The 20,051-nt window shown below is 43.4% G+C and overlaps 1 protein-coding gene across 1 annotated transcript in view; it reads left to right on the forward strand.

Annotated features, from left to right (window-relative positions):
• The window catches only part of ivd (isovaleryl-CoA dehydrogenase), a 141,111-nt gene that overhangs the window by 37,157 nt on the left and 83,903 nt on the right, over window positions 1–20,051 (forward strand). The window contains exon 2 of the mRNA XM_063052909.1: window positions 13,541–13,630. Coding sequence (XP_062908979.1) covers window positions 13,541–13,630 — 90 coding nt within the window. The remainder of the gene's footprint in view (window positions 1–13,540; window positions 13,631–20,051) is intronic.

The raw sequence follows: 20,051 nt of genomic DNA on the forward strand, positions 1-20,051 counted from the left end.
TAAGTTTTAGGAATTTTTCTGCTGCTCTAAACACTTGTAGTGTATGGGTTAAAATTGGACTGTAATACAAATCACATTTTTTGGTAGACATACCTATCAGGAGAAAGACCCTCAACCTTATTGGTGCTATTAGCTCTAGTTCTATATTTTTCCAGGACGAAACTTTATCCTCCTCCATCCAATAGCTAAGACTTTTTAATACAAATGCCCAGTGATACAATTTAAAATTTGGACATGCCAATCCCCCATTCGACTTTTTGAATTGTAGAGCTGACCATTTTATATTGGGCCGTTTACCGTTCCAAACATAGCATCGTAGTAAGGAGTCCAGTTTTTGCCAATATCCTGCTGGAGGTGCAAGTGGGATAATTGAGCTGATAAAATTAATGCAGGGTAAGATGTTCATTTTAATGACTGATATACAGGCCGGGACTGATGCTGGCAGGTGTCTCCATCTATTAATATCTTCTATTTTTTTCAGAATTCAGGAGTAATTTGTTTTAGCCACAGCTGATAAGGAAGTACTAACTTTAGTACCCAAGTAGAGGACTTCATTTGTAACTTTAATCTAGGGAGGAAGAGAAACCTTACTTTTATCCGTATTAATCAGCATCAGTGCTGATTTTAACAAATTAACTTTGTATCCTGAAAGAAATCCAAATTGCTCCAGTGTTTTTAAAACATAGGGGAGAGTTTGTTGAACATTCGCCATATAAACTAGCGTGTTGTCCGCGTAAAGTGATACTGAATGTGATGATGTACTTATTGTAATAGGGGAGATCTGAGGAGAGTTTCTAATTAAGTGTGCAAGCGGTTCAATAGATATATTAAAAATTAAAGGAGGCAAGGGGTCCCCTTGTCGTGTGCCCCGTCCTATGTCAAATAACTCTGAGAAACCTCCTCCTACACATACCCTTGCTGAAGGATTCGCATACAATGGTTGAATCATATTGATAAATTTATTGCTGAACTTAAATTCTTTTAGAACTCTCCAAAGATATGGCCATTCAAGGTGATCGAACGCTTTTTCAGCATCTAGAAATAACAGGCCACAAGCAGGTGGGATTTTATGTGTTGCATTCAGTACGTGTAAGAGCCGGCGAATATTATCAGATGGGAGATGCCCCTTGATAAAGCCCGTTTGATCTGGGCTAATTATTTTCCCAACTACTGTCTCAAGTCTACTGGCTAAGACTTTGGAAAATATCTTGAGGTCGGCATTTATCAAGGAGATTGGACGGTAATTGGCACACTCCAAGGGGTCCTTACCGGGCTTAGGTATAACTGTGATCAGGGCTGTGTTTAGATCTCTATGGAAAGCGCCATTTCCAAAAGCATAATTTAATGTTTCTAACCATACTGGTCCAAGAATATCCCAAAGTGCTAGGTAAAGTTCCACAGGTATGCCATCTATGCCTGGCGTACGGCCCTTATTTGTAGCTTTTACTGCTTTGAGTAATAGGGGAGGAAGGAAGGAAGGAACTGAGCCACTTGTATATAATTTTTTAAAGTAATCGTTGAATATCTTGTTTATTTCCTCTGTTGAAGATAGTATTACATGTTTAGCACATCTAATCGCTGGTATAGACCTTTTAGTTTCCTGTTGTTTGAGCGTTAGAGCTAAAAGATGGCTCAGTCTGCTGCCTTCTGCATAATACTTATGTTTGGTTATATGGATCATATATTCTGCCCTGCTTCTTAATAAATCATTTAATTCTGCTTGTTTTGTTCTGAGCTCGTTTTCTTTTGTAATGGTGTATATCCCTTTGAGATCATTTTCCAAAACCTTGCATTCGTCTTCTAAGGTGGAAATCTTTTGAAGCCGGCTTTTACGTAGGTGAGAACTGAACCATATAGCGTTATTTCGTAAGAAACCCTTGATGGAGGCCCAAATCACTGTCACATCTGAGACACTTCTTTATTTAAATTTATAAATTCTGTCAGTTTTGTTCTCAGTTGTGATAGAAATTCATCGTTTTTTAGAAGAGTGGAGTTAAACCTCCACCTAGTAGCCTTATTTTTAATTTTGCCATAATTAAAAGTAGATATGACTGGGTTGTGATCGGATAGATATCTGGGCAAAAATTCTATTGAGTGTACTAAAGGCAGCAGACCGGAGGATATAAGAATGTAATCTATCCGAGAGAAAGTTTTATGTCTTGTGGAGAAGAAGGTATAGTCTTTAGCAGATGGATTATGCACCCTCCACACATCCGTTAAAAAAAGGTTAAGTGCTTTGGAAGCAGATTCTTAAGAGCTTGATATAGTTGAGGAAGATTTATCGAGGTTAATATTTACCAAATTCATGTCCGAACCAACATATAGTTGGTAGTCACTTAACTTCAGTAATTGTGAGGTAATTGAGGGAAAAAATTCAACCTCGAATATAGTTGGGGCATATAGGCTAATGAATGCAACTTTTTTTTTTACCCTGAATGGATGTGCTGCAAAAAGCTAGACGTCCTTTATTGTCGGTGCTCGTCCTTTCAATTGGTACATTAATATTACGTCTCATTACTATCATAACTCCTTTCGTACGAGTACCATCAGCTGATGCCACAATGGGTTGATAAAAACGGTTTTGAACCCTGGGAATGTCATTAGGTTTAAGATGTGTTAACTGTAACAGCGCAATATCTATTTTCTTTCTACATAAGAAATCTAAAACCTTTGAATGCTTGTAGGGAGAGTTTAAACCTCTAACATTAAATGATACAATAGTAAGATTTTGTAATTTATCTGTGTTGCTCATCTTCCCCTGAATCTGTTGTTGTAAGTTGGTGGTGAAGCTCTGAGTTATCCCTTTCCCACCCCCCTCCCATCACCCCTCGCATTCAACCCTTTACTTTGTAACATCTATGAGGGTCACTTAGCAATGTCAGACACTGAACACTGACATCAACCGCGCCCCTTCCAGCACCAACAAATTAGAAAGACAAAGCAGTTCTCATAGACAATCATATCAAAGAGACAAGAAAAAAGAAACCTGGGAAAACCCGTTAACCTATATAAGTAAAACCGTTTCCGTCTCACGTATACCACATGATCAAGAGCCCAACTGCTATCTTGCAAGAAACTGTCGCTTCAATAGACCGTCGCTTAGCGATGGCACTAATGACGTTTTATCTGGTGCCCAGAAATGTAAACAAGTCTACTGGAGACATAACATTCTAAAGTTAGTCAGAACAAACTGCTGTTTCACAGCTTCATTCCTGGTGAGGTATTACATTTGGATATATTGAATATTACCTTAAAACTCTGACCTGCAATAGTCAGAAACAAATTGCCTCCTTATTAATTAAATACAAAGGTGTAACAAATGACTTTCCGATAAAAGAATAACCAGAAAACTTCACACTTAGAATGTTAACTTGCCCGTGCCTGATAGATTGCACATACAGGCAAGTCCAAGCTCTTAATGCAGTTCCATCTCCTCCCGAGGGGCGTGTGGACTTTGCCCAGGGTCTTCTTCCATATCTCCCAGCACCGATAATTTCAGAACTTCTCTCGCTTCCTCTGCCGAGTTAAATGACATCTTCATGCCCTTAATATTCACTTTCAAGATTGCTGGATATATGAGGAACGAGTCAATCCCCTTCTGTCGAAGTTTAGCGCGGATCTCCTTGTATCCCTGCCGTTCCTGCATAGTGCCAGGGCTATAGTCGGCGAAGAACTGTAGCTGGGTGCCATCATGGAGAGTAGGTTTGGCTTTCCTCACACCCTCCAGGACAGCCTGCCGGTCGGAATACCGTAGAAGCTTAAAAATCAAGGTCCGCGGTCTTGAGGTGTTATTGGAAAAGATCCTATGTGCTCTGTCTCCAAAGGAGTGCTGTGGGAATTCTTGAGCGCTGGAATCCAATTTAGGCAGCATCTTCTGGAGGTAACCTCTTGGATTGTCACCCTCAGTGCCTGTTGGCAAGTTGACCAGCTGTACATTGTTTCTCCTGGATCTGTCCTCCAAGTCGTTTAACTTCTTCCATATCTTAGACACCTCCGCGAGACAGGAGTTATTAACTTTCTCATTATTGCGTAAGCAAACCTGAATGTTGTCTATTTTATTGAAGACTGTATTAAATTTTTTAGCGTGAATGTCCGCTTGCTCCTTTAACGACCGGAGAATGTTGCCATTCTCTGCCATATGCTTCCATATGGGGTCGAGAGCCTTTTCCAGCGACTCCTTTAGCATGTGTACTACCATTTCTTGCAGCGATTCCATCTCCGTTGCCATTGTTTGTTTAATTAACATAGCTATTTCTTCGGATGAATCGCTAGCTTGGTGCCGTCTGCCGGTATCTTGTTTCCTGGTGGAATTTGTATCTTTTTTTGAAGCCATGTTTTTCATTAGATCTTTCTCCAACTCAACCTTGTATTCAGACCGTCTATGAACCCTGAAGAACTTGAAAAAGCAGGGTTGTATGTCAGCGCTCAGTGCCGTGCTGCCATCTTGCCTCGTGCCTCACCGGAAGTCCCCAAAAGTTGAACTTTTTGGAAAACATAGAAAAACCTACACCACAATACGGGCCCTTCGGCCCACAAAGCTGTGCTGAACATCTCCTTACCTTAGAAATTACCGAGGGTTACCCATAGCCCTCTATTTATCTAAGCTCCATGTACCTATCCAGGAGTCTCTTATAAGACCCTATTGTATCCGCTTCCACCACTGTCGCCGGCAGCCCATTCCATGCACTCACTAACCTCTGCATAAATAAACTTACCCCTGAAATCTCTGTGCCTACTTCCAAGCACCTTAAAACTGCCCTCTGGTGCTAGCCATTTCAGCCCTGGGGAAAAGCCTCTGACTATCCACATGATCAATGCTTCTCATCATCTTATATACCTCCATCAGGTCACCTCTCATCCTCCGTCGCTCCAAGGAGATAAGGCCAAGTTCACTCAACCCATTCTCATAAGGCATGCTCCCCAATCTAGGCAACATCCTTGTAAATCTCCTCTGCACTCTTTCTATGGTTTCCACATCCTTCCTGTAGTGAGGTGACCAGAACTGAGCACAGTACTCCAAGTGGGGTCTGACCAGGGTCTTATATAGCTCCAACATTACCTCTCAGCTCCTAAACTCAATCCCACGGTTGATGAAGGCCAATGCACCGAATGCCTTCTTAACCACAGAGTCAACCTGCTGTTACGTACCCCGTAACTGGGTTGCCAAACCAGCAGAAATGGATCACTCAGTTGGAGTCTGGAGTACTAGAACTAAGAAAGTTTTATTAAAGAAATAAGCAACACAGTAATCGAAAGGATAATAAATGCAACAGTTCAGCGATGATAAACACACATGTGCACAGAATTAAGATAACAGCATCAATCAAGCTCTATCGTTGTCTAGGGGTAAATGACCAAATTTCAAAGTGACTCAAAGTTCAGTCCAGTTAGTAGTTCAGTTCGCAGTAATCGTTGCCATGGCGATGGACAACGTTGGGGAAGAGAGAGATAGAACAGGAACAACTGATCATTCAGAACGGCTTCACTCACAGACCGGCGAGATTGCTCACAAGCAACTTTTGGGCGGGTCCTTGGTGATGTCACCTGAGGTCACCGACTGTGACCCCTCCTCCAGATGCAGTCGATCCTCTGCAGTGAACCCGGCACCCAGGCAAGGGCGGACACACACCGGGTTCCCGCTGATCGTACCTTTCCACCCTGGTCGTTGTCTGGTACTTCTCACCCACTCGTGAGAGGCGCACCGCTTCCAGGGTCTCGTTACCTCGGGTGGCGTGTGTCCCTGTCTTAGCGAACCTGTCCCTTTTTATCCCCCTGCTGGGGTATCGCCTGTCCATCACTTCAAACAGTTCAGGGTTCAAAGGGGGAGCCGCTCCAGACAGCTCTCTCTCTCCCACGTCCCTTCATTACATATCTCCAGACGCTGCTCCATTGTTCCTTATCTCTCCTTCCCCTGAGGGCAGGTGGCAGACCAACTGCTGATGCCACTGATGCTAGCCCAGGCCAGCAAACATCTTAATTTTATGTGTATTCTCGTCACACTGCGCAGTTGCTTTGAGCGTCCTATGGACTCGGACCCCAAGATCCCTCTGATCCTCCACACTGCCAAGAGTCTTACCATTAATACTATATTCTGCTGTCATATTTGACCTACCAAAATGAACCACCTCACGCTTATCTGGGTTGAACTCCATCTGCTGCTTCTCAGCTCAGTTTTGCATCCTATCAGTGTCCCGCTGTAACCCCTGACAGCACTCCACACTATCCACAACACCCCCAACCTTTGTGTCATCAGCAAATTTACTAACCCATTCCTCCACTTCCTCATCCAGGTCATTTACAAATCATGAAGAATAGGGGTCCCAGAACAGATCCCTGAGGTACACTGCTGGCCACTGACCTCCATGCAGAATATGACCTGTCTACAAAGGTCTTTGCCTTCTGTGGGCAAGCCAGTTCTGGATCCACAAAGCAATGTCCCCTTGGATCCCATGCCTCCATATTTTCTCAATAAATCTTGCTGGGGGTACCTTATCAAATGCCTTGCTAAAATCCAAATACACTACATCTACTACTCTTAACTTCATCAATGTGCTTAGTCACATCCTCAAAAAATTCAATCAAGCTTGTAAGGCATGACCTGCCCTTGACAAAGCCATGCTGACTATTCCTAATCATATTATACCTCTCCAAATATTCATAAATCCTGCCTCTCAGGATCTTTTTCATCAACTTAACAACCACTGAAGTAAGACTCACTGGTCTATAATTTCCTGGGCTATCTCTACTCCCTTCCTTGAATAATGGAACAATATCCGCAAACCTCCAATCCTCAGGAACCTCTCCTGTCCCTATTGATGATGCAAAGATCATCGCCAGAGGCTCAGCAATCTCCTCCCTCACCTCCCACGGTAGCCTGGGGTGCATCTGGTCCAGTCCTGGAGACTTATCCAACTTGATGCTTTCCAAAAACGCCAGCGCATCCTCTTTCTTACTCTATATGCTCAAGCTTTTCAATCCGCTGTAAGCCATCCCTACAATAGCCAAGATCCTTTTCCATATGTCTGCTATCTCCTCCAGTTCCACACACACTTTTCCACTGTCACACTTGATTGGTCCTATTCCCTCACGTCTTATCCTCTTGCTCTTCACATACTTGCAGAATGCCTTTTGAGATTTTCCTTAATCCTGTCTACCAAGGCCTCTCATGGTCCCTTCTAGCTCTCCTGTTTTCATTCTTAAGCCCCTTCCTGCTAGCCTTATAATCTTCTAGATCTCTATCATTACCTGTTTTTTGAACCTTTCGTAAGCTTTTTTTCTTGACTAGATTTACAGCACCCTTTGTGCACCATGGTTCCTGTACCCTACCATCCTTTCCCTGCCTCATTGGAACGTACCTATGCAGAACTCCGCACAAATATGCCCTGAACATTTGCCACATTTCTTCTGTACATTTCCCTGAGAACATCTGTTTCCAATTTATGCTTCCAAGTTCCTGCCTGATAGCCTCATATTTCCCCTTACTCCAATTAAACGCTTTCCTAACTTGTATGTTCCTATCCCTCTCCAGTGCTATGGTAAAGGAGATAAAATTGTGATCACTATCTCCAAAATGCTCTCCCACTGAGAGACCTGACACCTGTCCAGGTTCATTTTTGGCAGGGATGTACATTGCTATGATTGGAGGAAAAAGGGCACTACAGTTCGCAATCGTTGAGGGAACAATGAATTCAAAATTGTGTCAGTACATTTTACAGGATAATGTCCGGCTAGCAGTCTGTCACCTGCAGCTTAATAGAAGTTGAATAATGCAGCAAGACAATGATCCGAAAGACAAGACTAAATCAACAACAGAATGGTTTAAAAAGAAGAAAATTTGTGGTTTGGAGACAAAATCCTGATCTTAATCCTATAGAAATATTGTGGAATGACTTGAAGCAAGCATTTCATGCAAGGAACCCACCAACGTCCTAGAGTTGAGGCATTTTTGTATGGAGGAATGGCCTAAAATTCTACCAAGCCAATGTGCAGTCCTGATCAACAGTTACCGGAAATGTTTGGTTGAAGTTATCGCTGTACAAGAGGGTCACATGATTTCTGAAAGTAAAGGTGCACATACTTTTTCCAACAAATTCATGTAATATTGGATCATTTTCTCAATAAGTTGATGAAAAAGTATAACTTTTTTGTGTTATTTATTTAACTGAGTTCTCTTTATCTAGTTGTAGGACTTCTGTGAAGATCTGATTACATTTTTGGTCATATTTATGCAGAAATAGTGAAAATTGTACAGGGATCACAAACTTTCTAGCACCACTGTATCTACTCTTGCCTCTCTTTTACTATATATATAAAGTGAAAAAGTGGTATCCTGTTTGATATTGTTTGTTTGCTTAACTTAATATTTCATCTCCCCCCCCGCCCCCATGGCTTTTTCAGTTGATCTTTATAAGTTTCCCAATCCTTTACCATCGCATTAATTTTTGCTCTATTATATGCCCTCTTTTTTTGTTTTAATGTCGGCTTTGACTTCCCTTGTCAGCCACGGTTGCAACATCCTGCCTTTAGAATATTTCTTCTTTGGGATGTATCTATCCTGCGCCTTCCAAGTTGTTCCTAGAAACTCCAACCATTGCTGCTCTGCCATCATTCCTGCTCATGTCCCCTCCCAGTCATCTTTGGCCAGCTCCTCTCTCATGCCTCTCTAATTTCCTTTACTCCACTGTAATGCTTATATATTTAACTTTAGCTTCTCCCTCTCAAATTGCAAGGTGAATTCTATCATATTATCATCACTGCCTCCTGAAGGGTTCCTTTCCCTTAAGCTCCCTAATCAAATTCGGTTCATTACACAACACTAGTCCAGAATAGTTGATTTTCTCGTGGGCTCAACCACAGGCTTTTCTAAAAAGCCACCTTGTAGGAATTCTACAAATTCTTTCTTGGGAGATGGCAAAAGTAATTTAAACTTCTTCAGGGTAAGCATCCCTGGAAGGGACTTCTGCCATCTCCAACTAGATCCTGTCCCTGAGTGTGTCTTTCCCTTCCTACCCACTTTCTGCTTTTCACAGGGATTGCTTCCTATGCAACTCCCTTGTCCATTCGTCCCTCCACACTGATCTCCGTCCTGGCACTTATCCTTGCAAGTGGAACAAGTGCTTCACCTGCCCCTACACCTCCTCCCTCACTACCATTCAGGTCCCAAACTGTCCTTCCAGTGGAGGCGACACTTCACCAGTCAGTCTTTTGGGGTCATCTACTGTATCTGGTGCTGCCAGTGTGGCCTCCTGTATATCGGTGAGACTGGACGCAGATTGGGAGACCACTTCGCTGAGCACCTATGCTCCATCCACCAGAAAAAACAGGATCTCCCAGTGGCTACCCACATTAATTCCACTTTCCATTCCCATTCCGACACCTCAGTCCATGGCCTCCTCCACTGTCATGATGAGGCCACACTCAGACTGGAGGAGCAACACCTTATATTCTGTCTGGGAAGCCTCTAACCTGATAGCATGAACATTGATTTCTCTAACTCCCCCCCACTTCACCATTCCCCATTCCCATTTTCCCTCTCACTTCATCTACTTACCTGCCCAACACCTCCCTCTGGTGCTCCTCCCACTCTTCTTTCTCTTTTGCTAATCAACTTCCCACCTCTTTACTTCACCCCTCCCCTCCCAGATTCACTTTTCACCTTGTTTCTTCCTTCCCTGTCCACCTTCTTACTCTGACTCATCTTTTTTTTCCAGTCCTGATGAAGGGTGTTGACCCAAAATGTTGACTATACTGTTCTCCTTAGATGCTGCCTGGCCAGCTGAGTTCCTCCAACATTTTGTGTGTGTTGCTTGGCTTTACCATTCATGAACAGTACGACTGATCTTCTGCTTCATCCCCATTTTACAGCACTGTCTCTAATTCCATTCACATCCAGAAATATTTTGATCTGTAATTTGAATTAACTCAGTGCTTAAGCTTCCACAGTCCTCTAGGGTAGTGAAGGCCAGTGATCCTTCATCGTCGGAATGAAGAAATTTCTCATCATCTCAGTCTGAAATGTCCTGACACTGTGACTTCTGATTCTAGACTCTTCAGCAGGGGAAACATCCACCCTGTGTCCAGTATCTGGAACCCTTTCAGAATGTTGTATGATTCGGAACCAGGATCAGGTTTTTTTATCAGTGGCATGGTATATGAAATTTGTTAACTTAGCAGCAGCAGTTCAATGCAATACATAATCTAGAAGAGAGAAAAATAATTAATAAACAAGTTAACCAAACGTGCAAAAATCAGAAATACTGTATATTTTTTAAAAAGTGAGGTAGTGTCCAAGGATTCAATGTCCATTTAGGAATCAGATGGCAGAGGGGAAGAAGCTGTTCTTGAATCAATGAGTATGTGGCTTCAGGCTTCTGTACCTCCTACCTGATGGTAACAGTGAGAAAAGGGCAAGCCCAGGGTGCTGGAGGTCCTTAATAATGAACGCTACCTTTCTGAGACACCGCTTCCTGAAGATGTCCTGGTACTTTGTAGGCGAGTACCCAAGATGGAGCCGACTAGATTTACAACCCTCTGCAGCTTCTTTCAGTCCTATGCGGTAGCCCCTCCATACCAGACAGTGATGCATCCTGTCAGAATGCTCTCCACGGTACAACTGTAAAAGTTTCTGAGTGTATTTGTTGACATGCCAAAACTCTTCAAACTCCTAATGAAATATAGCCGCTGTCATGCCTTCTTTATAACCCGTCAATATGTTGGGACCAGGTTAGATCCTCAGTGACCTTGACACCCAGGAACTTGATGCTGCTTGCTCACTCCACTTCTGATCCCTCTGTGAGGATTAGTATGTGTTCCTTCGTCTTATCCTTCCGGAAGTCCACAATCAACTCTTTCGTCTTACTGACGTTGAGTGCCAGGTTGTTGCTGCGGCACCACTCCACTAGTTTGCATATCTCACTCCTGTACGCCCTCTCGTCACCACCTGAGATTCTACCATGGTTGTATCATCATCAAATTTATAGATAGTATTTGGGCTGTGCCTAGCCACACAGTAGAGCAATGGGCTAAGCACACTCCCCTCAGGTGCGCCAGTGTTGATCGTCAGCGATGGGAATATGTTATCACCAATCTGCACAGACTGTGGCCTTCTGGTTAGGAAGTCAAGGATCCAATTGCAGAGGGAGGTACAGAGGCCCAGGTTCTTCAACTTCTCATTCAGGATTGTGGGAATGATGGTATTAAATGCTGAGCTATAGTCACTGAACAGCATCCTGACATAGATGTTTGTGTTGTCCAGGTGGTCTAAAGCCTTGTGGAGAGCCATTGAGATTTCGTCTGCCATTGACCTATTGTGGCGATAGGCAAATTGCAATGTGTCCAGGTCCTTGCTGAGGCAGTAGTTCAGTTTAGTCATGACCATGCTCTCAAAGCACTTCATCACTGTCCATGTGAGTATGACTGGGCGATAGTCATTAAGGCAGCCCACATTATTCTTCTTGGGCACTGGTATAATTGTTGCCTTTTTGAAGCAAGTGGGAACTTCTGCCCGTAGCAATGAGAGGTTGAAAATGTCCTTGACTACTCCCACTAATTGGTTGGCACAATTCTTCAGAGCTTTACTAGGTACTCCATCGGGACCTTCCGCCTTGCAAGGGTTCACTCTCTTTAAAGACAGCCTAACATTGGCCTCTGAGTCAGAGATCACAAGGTCATCAGGTGCAGCAGGGATCTTCACAACTGTAGTTGTATTCTCCCTTTCGAAGCAGGCATAGAAAGCGTTGAGTTCATCTGGTAGTGAAGTATCACTGCCATTCATGCTGTTGGGTTTTGCTTTGTAAGAAGTAATATCTTGCAGACCCTGCCAGAGTTGCCGGGCATCCAATGTCGGCTCCAACCTCATTTGAAATTGTCTCTTCACCCTTGAAATAGCCCTCCGCAAATCATACCTGGTTTTCTGGTGCAGGCCTGGGTTGCAATACTTAAATGCCACAGATCTGGCCTTCAGCAGACGATGAACCTCCTGGTTCATCCACAGCTTTTGGTTTGGGAATGTACAGTAAGTCTTTGTGGGCACACATTCATCCACACAGGTTTTAATGAAATCAGTAACAACTGCAGCATACTCATCCAGTTTCGAAGATGAATCCCTGGATACAGTCCAGTCCACTGATTCAAAGCAGTCCTATAGGCGCTCCTGTGCTTCCCTTGTCCATACCTCCTTGGTCCTCACTGCTGGTGCTGCAGTCTTCAGTCTCTGCCTATTCTCAGGGAGTAGAAGTACAGCCAGGTGATCAGACTTCCCGAAGTGAGGGCGTGGAATAGCACAGTAGGCATTCTTGATGGTGTGTAGCAATGGTCCAGTGTGTTGTTTCCTCTGGTATTGCAAGTGATCTGTTGATGGTAGTTGCTTAGTGATTTTTTTTCAGACTGCCTGGTTAAAATCTCCCAAAACAATGGTGAAGGCATTAGGGTGCGCTGTTTCATGGATGTTGATCCCATTACTCAGATCATCTAAAGCCTGATTGACATTGGCCTGAGGAGGAATGTAAACAGCTATCAAAATGACCCCAGAGAACTCCTGTGTTAGGTAGAAGGGATGGCACTTAACTGCTAGATATTGCAGGTCTGATGAGCAGAATTGGGACAGCACTGATATATTTGTACACCAAGAAGAGTTGATCATGAGGCATATTCCTCCACCTCTACTTTTGAGACACTCTGTAGATCTATCTTGACGGTGTCTCGAAAACTGTTACGAAACCTCTCTCATTCCTCTAAACTAGACCCCTGCCTAGTCTGCTCAATCTCTCTTGTTCCTCTAAATTACACCCTTCTGCTCAGCCTCATACACCAAATCAAGCATTCCTAAAGTCGGTTAGTATATCTTTACTGCAGCCCCTCTATGCCAAGTATATTCTTTAAGCTAAGGAGACTAAACTTGTACCCAGTAGTCCAGGTGGAGTCACAACAAAGGCCTGTATAGTGCAGTAAGACACCTTTATTCCTGTACTCACATCCTCGTAATACAGGGCAACTGTATGTTTCCTTCCCTAATGATCTGCATATTGGGTTTTGGTGATTTGTATACAAGGATATCTAGATCCCCTTAAAAATCAATATCATTCAATATCTCATTACATTAAAAAAAAACCTATTTTCTTTTTTTGGGCACCAAGGGGAATATCTACACTTTTCCACATTACAATACTCCTGCCCACTCATTCAGTTTGCCTGTATCCCCTGAAGCCTCTTTACTTCCCCCTCCTTCTTGCTCACAATCCCATCAAGTTGTGTATCATCAGCAAGTGACAAACTCATTGTTTCTTTCCCTCACTGGGGAGATGGTTGATAATACAGTAGGTTGTACTGTCTTTACGGCTTAAGCATTAAGGATAATCACATGCATGCAGCAAGGAAAATCTCCGTAGAATTGCACAGTCCTTGAAAACTGCAGTATTTCTCTTTTATTCATTTTATTGCATTTCTTCCAGCTAATTTTCCATCTACATGGATGAACAAATTGAATTATTCTTTAAATTCTAGTAATAACTATTGATTTTTTTTCTCTCTCTCCACTAAATAGCTTCGACAGATGGTTCAGAAATTCTGCCAAGATCACCTCGTTCCCAAGGCCCAGGAAATCGACCAGAAGAATGACTTTCCAGAGTTGAGGGTAAATGTGATGTTACATATGGCTCAGAACTTTGTCTATGTCATTAGTTGATAATCTGAAAGTTTAAAAGTAGACGCCAGTATAATTCCCTAAAATGTCAAAACATCTCTTGAAAAGAACCAAATGTTACAATGGGGTAAAATTTGACTTGGAATGCTTTGGTCTTCACTTTGTAACTCATTAATTTACAGTATTTTACATCTGAAAAAACAAAATCTTTCTACATCCTTGAGATTCAATCTAACAAACCATCAGTTGTTTCTTTCTTAATTATAGCCGATAAATCCAATTACAGACACTGGAAATTTTATTTGTAAAATGTCAGTGATCACAATCTAGGTACTGTTACGTACCCCGTAACTGGGTTGCCAAACCAGCTGAAATGGACCACTTAGTTGGAGTCTGGATTACTGGAACTAAGAAAGTTTTATTAAAGAAATAAGCAACACAGTACTCTAATCGTAAGGATATAAATGCAACAGGTTAGCAATGATAAAACACACATGTACACAGAACTAGGATAATAGGATCAATCAAGCTCTATCGCAGTCTAGGGGTAAAATGGTCAGTCTCAAGTGACACAGAGTTCAGTTCAGTTTAGCTCAGTTCGCAGTAATCGCTGTTGTGCCGTTGGGGAGGGAGAGAGAGTAAATGAATATGCAACTCGGATTCCAAACAGACCTTTGATATTCCTCGCAGTTAGCTTGCGGGCGAGCCCTTTGTAATCTCTTCTGAGGTCACCGACTGTGACCCCTCCGTTCCAGATACGATCATTCTTCTGCGGTGAACCCGGCACCCAGGCAAGGGCGGACACACACACCAGGTTCCCGCCGACCGTATCTTTCCACCCCGTGCGTCTATGGCTGGTCCTGCGACCAGACCTCCAAAATTCCCACCAACTTGTGGGGGCACACCGCTTCCAGGGTCCCGTTACCTCATGGTGTCGTGGTGTGTGTTGCCTTAGCGAACCTATCCCTTTTATCCCCCTGCTGGGGTATCGCCTGTCCATCAAACTTCAAACAGTTCAGGTTCAAAGCAACCGGTCTTGACAATACTCGGAACTGTGTCTCCTTTTCGTTAATCTCTCTCGTCCCCCATTAACATTTCTGAATGTTCCCCCATTGTCCTCTTATCGGCATCAATCTTCTGATAATTTGGTCTGTTGTCACAGTACCTTTCATCTTCCTGCATCTCTTGCATTCAAGTCCATGGTGACTACCTACTCCTTGTCCATCATTTCATATATAGGACCTTGGTCAGACCCCACTTGGAGTACTGTGCTCAGTTCTAGTCGCCTCATTACAGGAAGGATGTGGAAACCATAGAAAGGATGCAGAGAAGATTTACAAGGATATCCGCCATTTCACCATGGCAAATCTATTTCCCTCTCAACCCCATTCTCCTGCCTTATGCCCATAACCTTTCACGCCCTGACTAATCAAGAACCTGTTAGTCTTTGTCTTAAATGAACCCAATGACCTGGTCTGTATAGCCATTTGCAGCAATGAATTCCACAGATTCACCATCCTCTTGCTAAAGAAATTCCTGCTCATCTCTGTTCTAAATGACGTCCCTCTATTCTGAGGGTGTGTCCTCTGGTCCTAGACTCCCCCACCAAAGGAAACATCCTCTTCGCATCCACTGTATCTAGGTCTTTCAACATTCAATCTGTTTCAATGAAATTCATCCTCGTTCTTCAAAATTCCAGTGAGTATGGGCCCAAAGCCTTCAATCACTGTTTATATAATAACCCTTTCATTCCCAGAATCATTCTTGTGAGCCTCCTCTGAACCCTCTCCAACGTCAACACATACTTTCTTAATAGGGGGCTCAAGTTGCACATAATACTCCAAGTGAGGCCTCACCATGCCTTATACAGCCTCAGCATTATACCCTTGCTTTTATTCTCTAGTCCTTTTGAAATGAATGCTAACATCGCACTCACCTTTCTCACCATTGATTCAACCTGCAAATTAACCTTTAGGGAATCCTGCTCGAGGACACCCAAGTCCCTTTGCACCTCAGATTTTTGAATTCTGCTAGAATGAAAAACATAATTGCATCTGGGTCATAGGCACAGAAGATCATGTAAAGAGGATTCACAAAAAAGAAACCAGAGGTTGTGGTCCACGTTGGTACCAATGACATGGGTAGGAAGGGAGATGTGGTCTTGCAAACTGAGTTCAAGGAGTTAGGTGCCAAGTTAACTGACAGGACCTCCAGAGCTGTGATCTCAGGATTTACATGTGCATGTGCTATTGAGGCAAGGAAGATCATACAGTTTTACACACAGCTAAGCAGGTGGTGCCTGAAGGAGGGCTTCAAGTTTCTGGATCACTGGGAAGGTGGGACCTATACAAACGGGACAGTTTGCATGTGAACCAGAGGGGAACTAGTATCCTTGTGTGAAGGTTTGCTGGTGCTGCATGGGGGATGGAGTGTGGAGAAGGGTTCAAACTAGAGTTGCAGGGGGATGGGAACTAGAGCAGGTAGTGGGGTGTTTGTGGGGAATGTCGTAAAGCCTACATACAAAGTCAGGAGTTGAAAGGTTGAGCATGGTGGGACCAATGTTCTAAGTTGTGTATATTTCAATGTAAGGAATATTGTAGGAAAGATGGATGAGTTAGGGTGTGGATCAGAACATGGAATTCTGATAGTGTAGCCATTATTGAGAATTACCTGCATGAGGGGCAGGACTGGTAGCTCCATATTCTGGGGCTCTGTTGCTTTAAATGTGATAGAGTGGGAAGGATTAAATGGGGGTGGCATTATTAATCAATGGAAATGTAATGGCATTGCTCAGACTAGAGGCTATATGGATGGAACTGAGGAATAAGAAAGGGATGACCATATTCCTGGGATTATGTTACAGACTGCCAAGAGTCCACAGGGTTTAGAGGAGCAAATTTGTAGAGAGATCACAGACTGTTGCAAGAAACATAAGGTTGTAAAAATAGCTGATTTTTAACTTTCCAGGTATTGATTTGGACTCCCTTACCACAAAAGGGCTGGATGGAATAGAGTTTGTCAAATGTGTTCCTGAAAGTTTCCTTAATCAAAATCCCAACTAGAGAGAATACGACACTCGATCCCCTATTAGGAAATGATATAGGGCAGGTAATAGATGTTTGTGTAGGGGAGCCATTTGTAGCTAGTGATCATATTGCCATTAGTTTCAATATAATTATACAGATTGATAGGTCTGATCCTCAGACTGAGATTCTAAATTGGAGAGCAGCCAATTTTAATGGTATTAGAAAACATCTGTCAAGCTGGCAAAGGTGTACTTGTTAAGTGGGCAGCCTTCAGAAGTGAAATTGTGAGAATGCAGAGTTTATTTACTTCTGCTACAGGCAGTTGGAATAAAAGGCAAGGATAACACGTTTAGGGAACCTTGGTTTTCAAGGGATAGAGGCCACGGTTAAGAAAAAGAAGGAGGTGCATAGCAGGTATAGGTAGGAAGGAGGAAATGAGGTACTTGAGAATAAGAAATGCTAGAGAACTCTTAAGTACTCAACTTCTGGAGCAGCAGTACTCTCAATCGATACAATTAAATATTCCTGTTTCAGCGTGATACAGCTAAAAAGCACAACTGCTTCCAAGGTCAGTACAGTCACCAAAGATGACTGAATGCATTTAAACGAACTATTGCTGCTTAAAACCAACGGAAACAACACCTTGTGGTCGGAATCACTCATGGAGGACACCTCGGAGGAAGCGTAGGCGTAGATCAGAATTACAAGTGTGTTTAAGAAAATGGGGTTTTAAACTCCCTATACCGGCTATCTTGCTGGTGAAGGTGCAGACTCTGGTGAATAAAATCAATGATCTCAGAGCCAGGGTGCTGAATCAGAGGGACACAAGGACCGCGTGTGCCTTTGTTTCACAGAATCCTGGTTAACCTCTTCTGTACCAGATGCAGTGATTCAGATCTGTGAGTTTACTATACACCATCAGGATAAATCTATAGAGTCTCTCAAAAGCAAAGGTGGAGGAGTATGCCTCACGATCAACTCTTCTTCGTGCACAAATATATCAGTGCTGTCCCATTTCTGCTCACCAGACCTGGAATATCTAGCAGTGAAGTGCCATCCTTTTTACCTACCACGGGAGTTCTGTCTGGTCATTCTGATAGCAGTTTACATTCCACCTCAGGCCAATATCAAGCACGCTTTAGATGATTTGAGTAATGAGATCAATATGCACAAAACACCGCATCCTTATGCCTTCACCATCGTTTTGGGAGATTTTAACCAGGCAATCTGAAAAAATCACTAAGCAACTACCATCAACAGATCACTTGCAATACCAGAGGAAACAACACACTGGACCATTGCTACACAACCATCAAGAATGCCTACTGTGCTATTCCACGCCCTCACTTCGGGAAGTCTGATCACCTGGCTGTACCTTTACTCCCTGAGTATAGGCAGAGACTGAAGACTGCAGCAGTGAGGACCAAGAAGGTTTGGACAAGGGAAGCACAGGAGCGCCTATAGGACTGCTTTGAATCAGTGGGACTGTATCCAGGGATTCATCTTCGAACCTGGATGAGTATGCTGCAGTTGTTACTGACTTCATTAAAACCTGTGTGGATGAGTGTGTGCCCACAAGGACTTACTGTACATTCCCAAACCAAAAGCTGTGGATGAACCAGGAGGTTCATCGTCTGCTGAAGGCCAGATCTGTGGCATTTAAGTCTGGCAACCCAGGCCTGTAACAGGAAAAGAGGTATGATTTGCGGAGGGATATTTCAATTGTGAAGAGACAATTTTGAATGAGGTTGGAGGTGGCATCGGGTGCACGGTAATTGTGGCGTGGTCTGCAAGATATTACTTCCTACAAAGTGAAACCTAACAGCATGAATGGCAGGGATGCATCACTACCAGATGAACTCAAGGCTTTCTATGCCCACTTTGAAAGGGAGAACACAACTACAGCTGTGAAGATCCCTGCTGCATCTGATGACCCTGTGATCTCCGAACCAGAGGCCGATGTCAGACTGTCTTTAAAGAGAGTGAACCCTCGTAAGGCGGAAGGTCCCGATGGAGTACCTGGGAAAGCTCTGAAGAATTGTGCCAACCAACTAGCGGGAGTATTCAAGGACATTTTCAACCTCTCACTGCAACAGGAAGAAGTTCCCACTTGCTTCAAAAAGGCAACAATTATACCAGAGCCCATGAAGGATAATGTGGGCTGCCTTAATGACTATCGCCTGGTAGCACTCACATCTACTGTGATGAAATGCTTTGAGAGGTTGGTTATGACTAGTGTGAACTCCTGCCTCAGCAAGGACCTGGACACATTGCAATTTGCCTATCGCCACAATAGGCCAATGGCAGACGCAATCTCAACGGCTTTAGACCACCTGGACAACATAAACATCTACGTCAGGATGCTGTTCATCAACTATAGCTCAGCATTTAACACCATCATTCCCACAATCCTGATTGAGAAGTTGCAGAACCTGGGCCCCTGCATCTGCCTCTGCAATTGGATACTCGACTTCCTAACCAGAAGACCACAGCCTGTGTGGATTGGTGATAACATATCCTTTTCGCTGACGATCAACGCTGACACCTCAGGTGTGTGAGCTTAGCCCACTGCTCTACTCTCTATACACGCATGACTGTGTGGCTAGGCGTAGCTCAAATACCATCTGTAAATTTGCTGATGATACAACCATTGTTGGTAGAATCTCAGGTGGTGATGAGAGGGTGTACAGGAGTGAGATATGCCAACTAGTGGAGTGGTGCCGCAGCAACAACCTGGCACTCAATGTCAGTAAGACAAAAGAGCTGATTGTGGACTTCAGGAAGAGTAAGATGAAGGAACACATACCAATCCTCATAGAGGGATCAGAAGTGGAAAGTGTGAGCAGCTTGAAGTTCCTGGGAGTTAAGATCTCTGAGGATCTAACCTGGTCCCAACATATCGATATAGTTATAAAGGAGACAAGACAGCAGCTATGCTTCATTAAGAGTTTGAAGAGATTTGGCATGTCAATAAATACACTCAAAGACTTCTACATTTGTACAGTGGAGAGCATTCTGACAGGTTGTATCACTGTCTGTTATGGAGGGGCTACTGCACAGGACCGAAAGAAGCTGCAGACGGTTGTAAATCTTGGGCACTAGCCTACAAAGTACCCAGGACTTCTTTAGGGAGCCATGTCTCAGAAAGGCAGCGTCCATTATTAAGGACCTCCAGCACCCAGGGCATGCCCTTTTCCTACCATCAGGTAGGAGGTACAGAAGCCTGAAGGCACACACTCAGCGATTCAGGAATAGCTTCTTCCCCTCTGCCATCCGATTCCTAAATGGACATTGAAGCTTTGGACACTACCTCACTTTTTTTTTAATACACAGTATTTCTGTTTTTGCACTTTTTTTACTCTATTCAATATATGTAATTGATTTAC

The sequence above is a fragment of the Mobula hypostoma genome, chromosome 1 (genome assembly GCF_963921235.1).
Source record: "Mobula hypostoma chromosome 1, sMobHyp1.1, whole genome shotgun sequence".
In the NCBI taxonomy this organism is placed as follows: Eukaryota; Metazoa; Chordata; class Chondrichthyes; order Myliobatiformes; family Myliobatidae; genus Mobula; species Mobula hypostoma.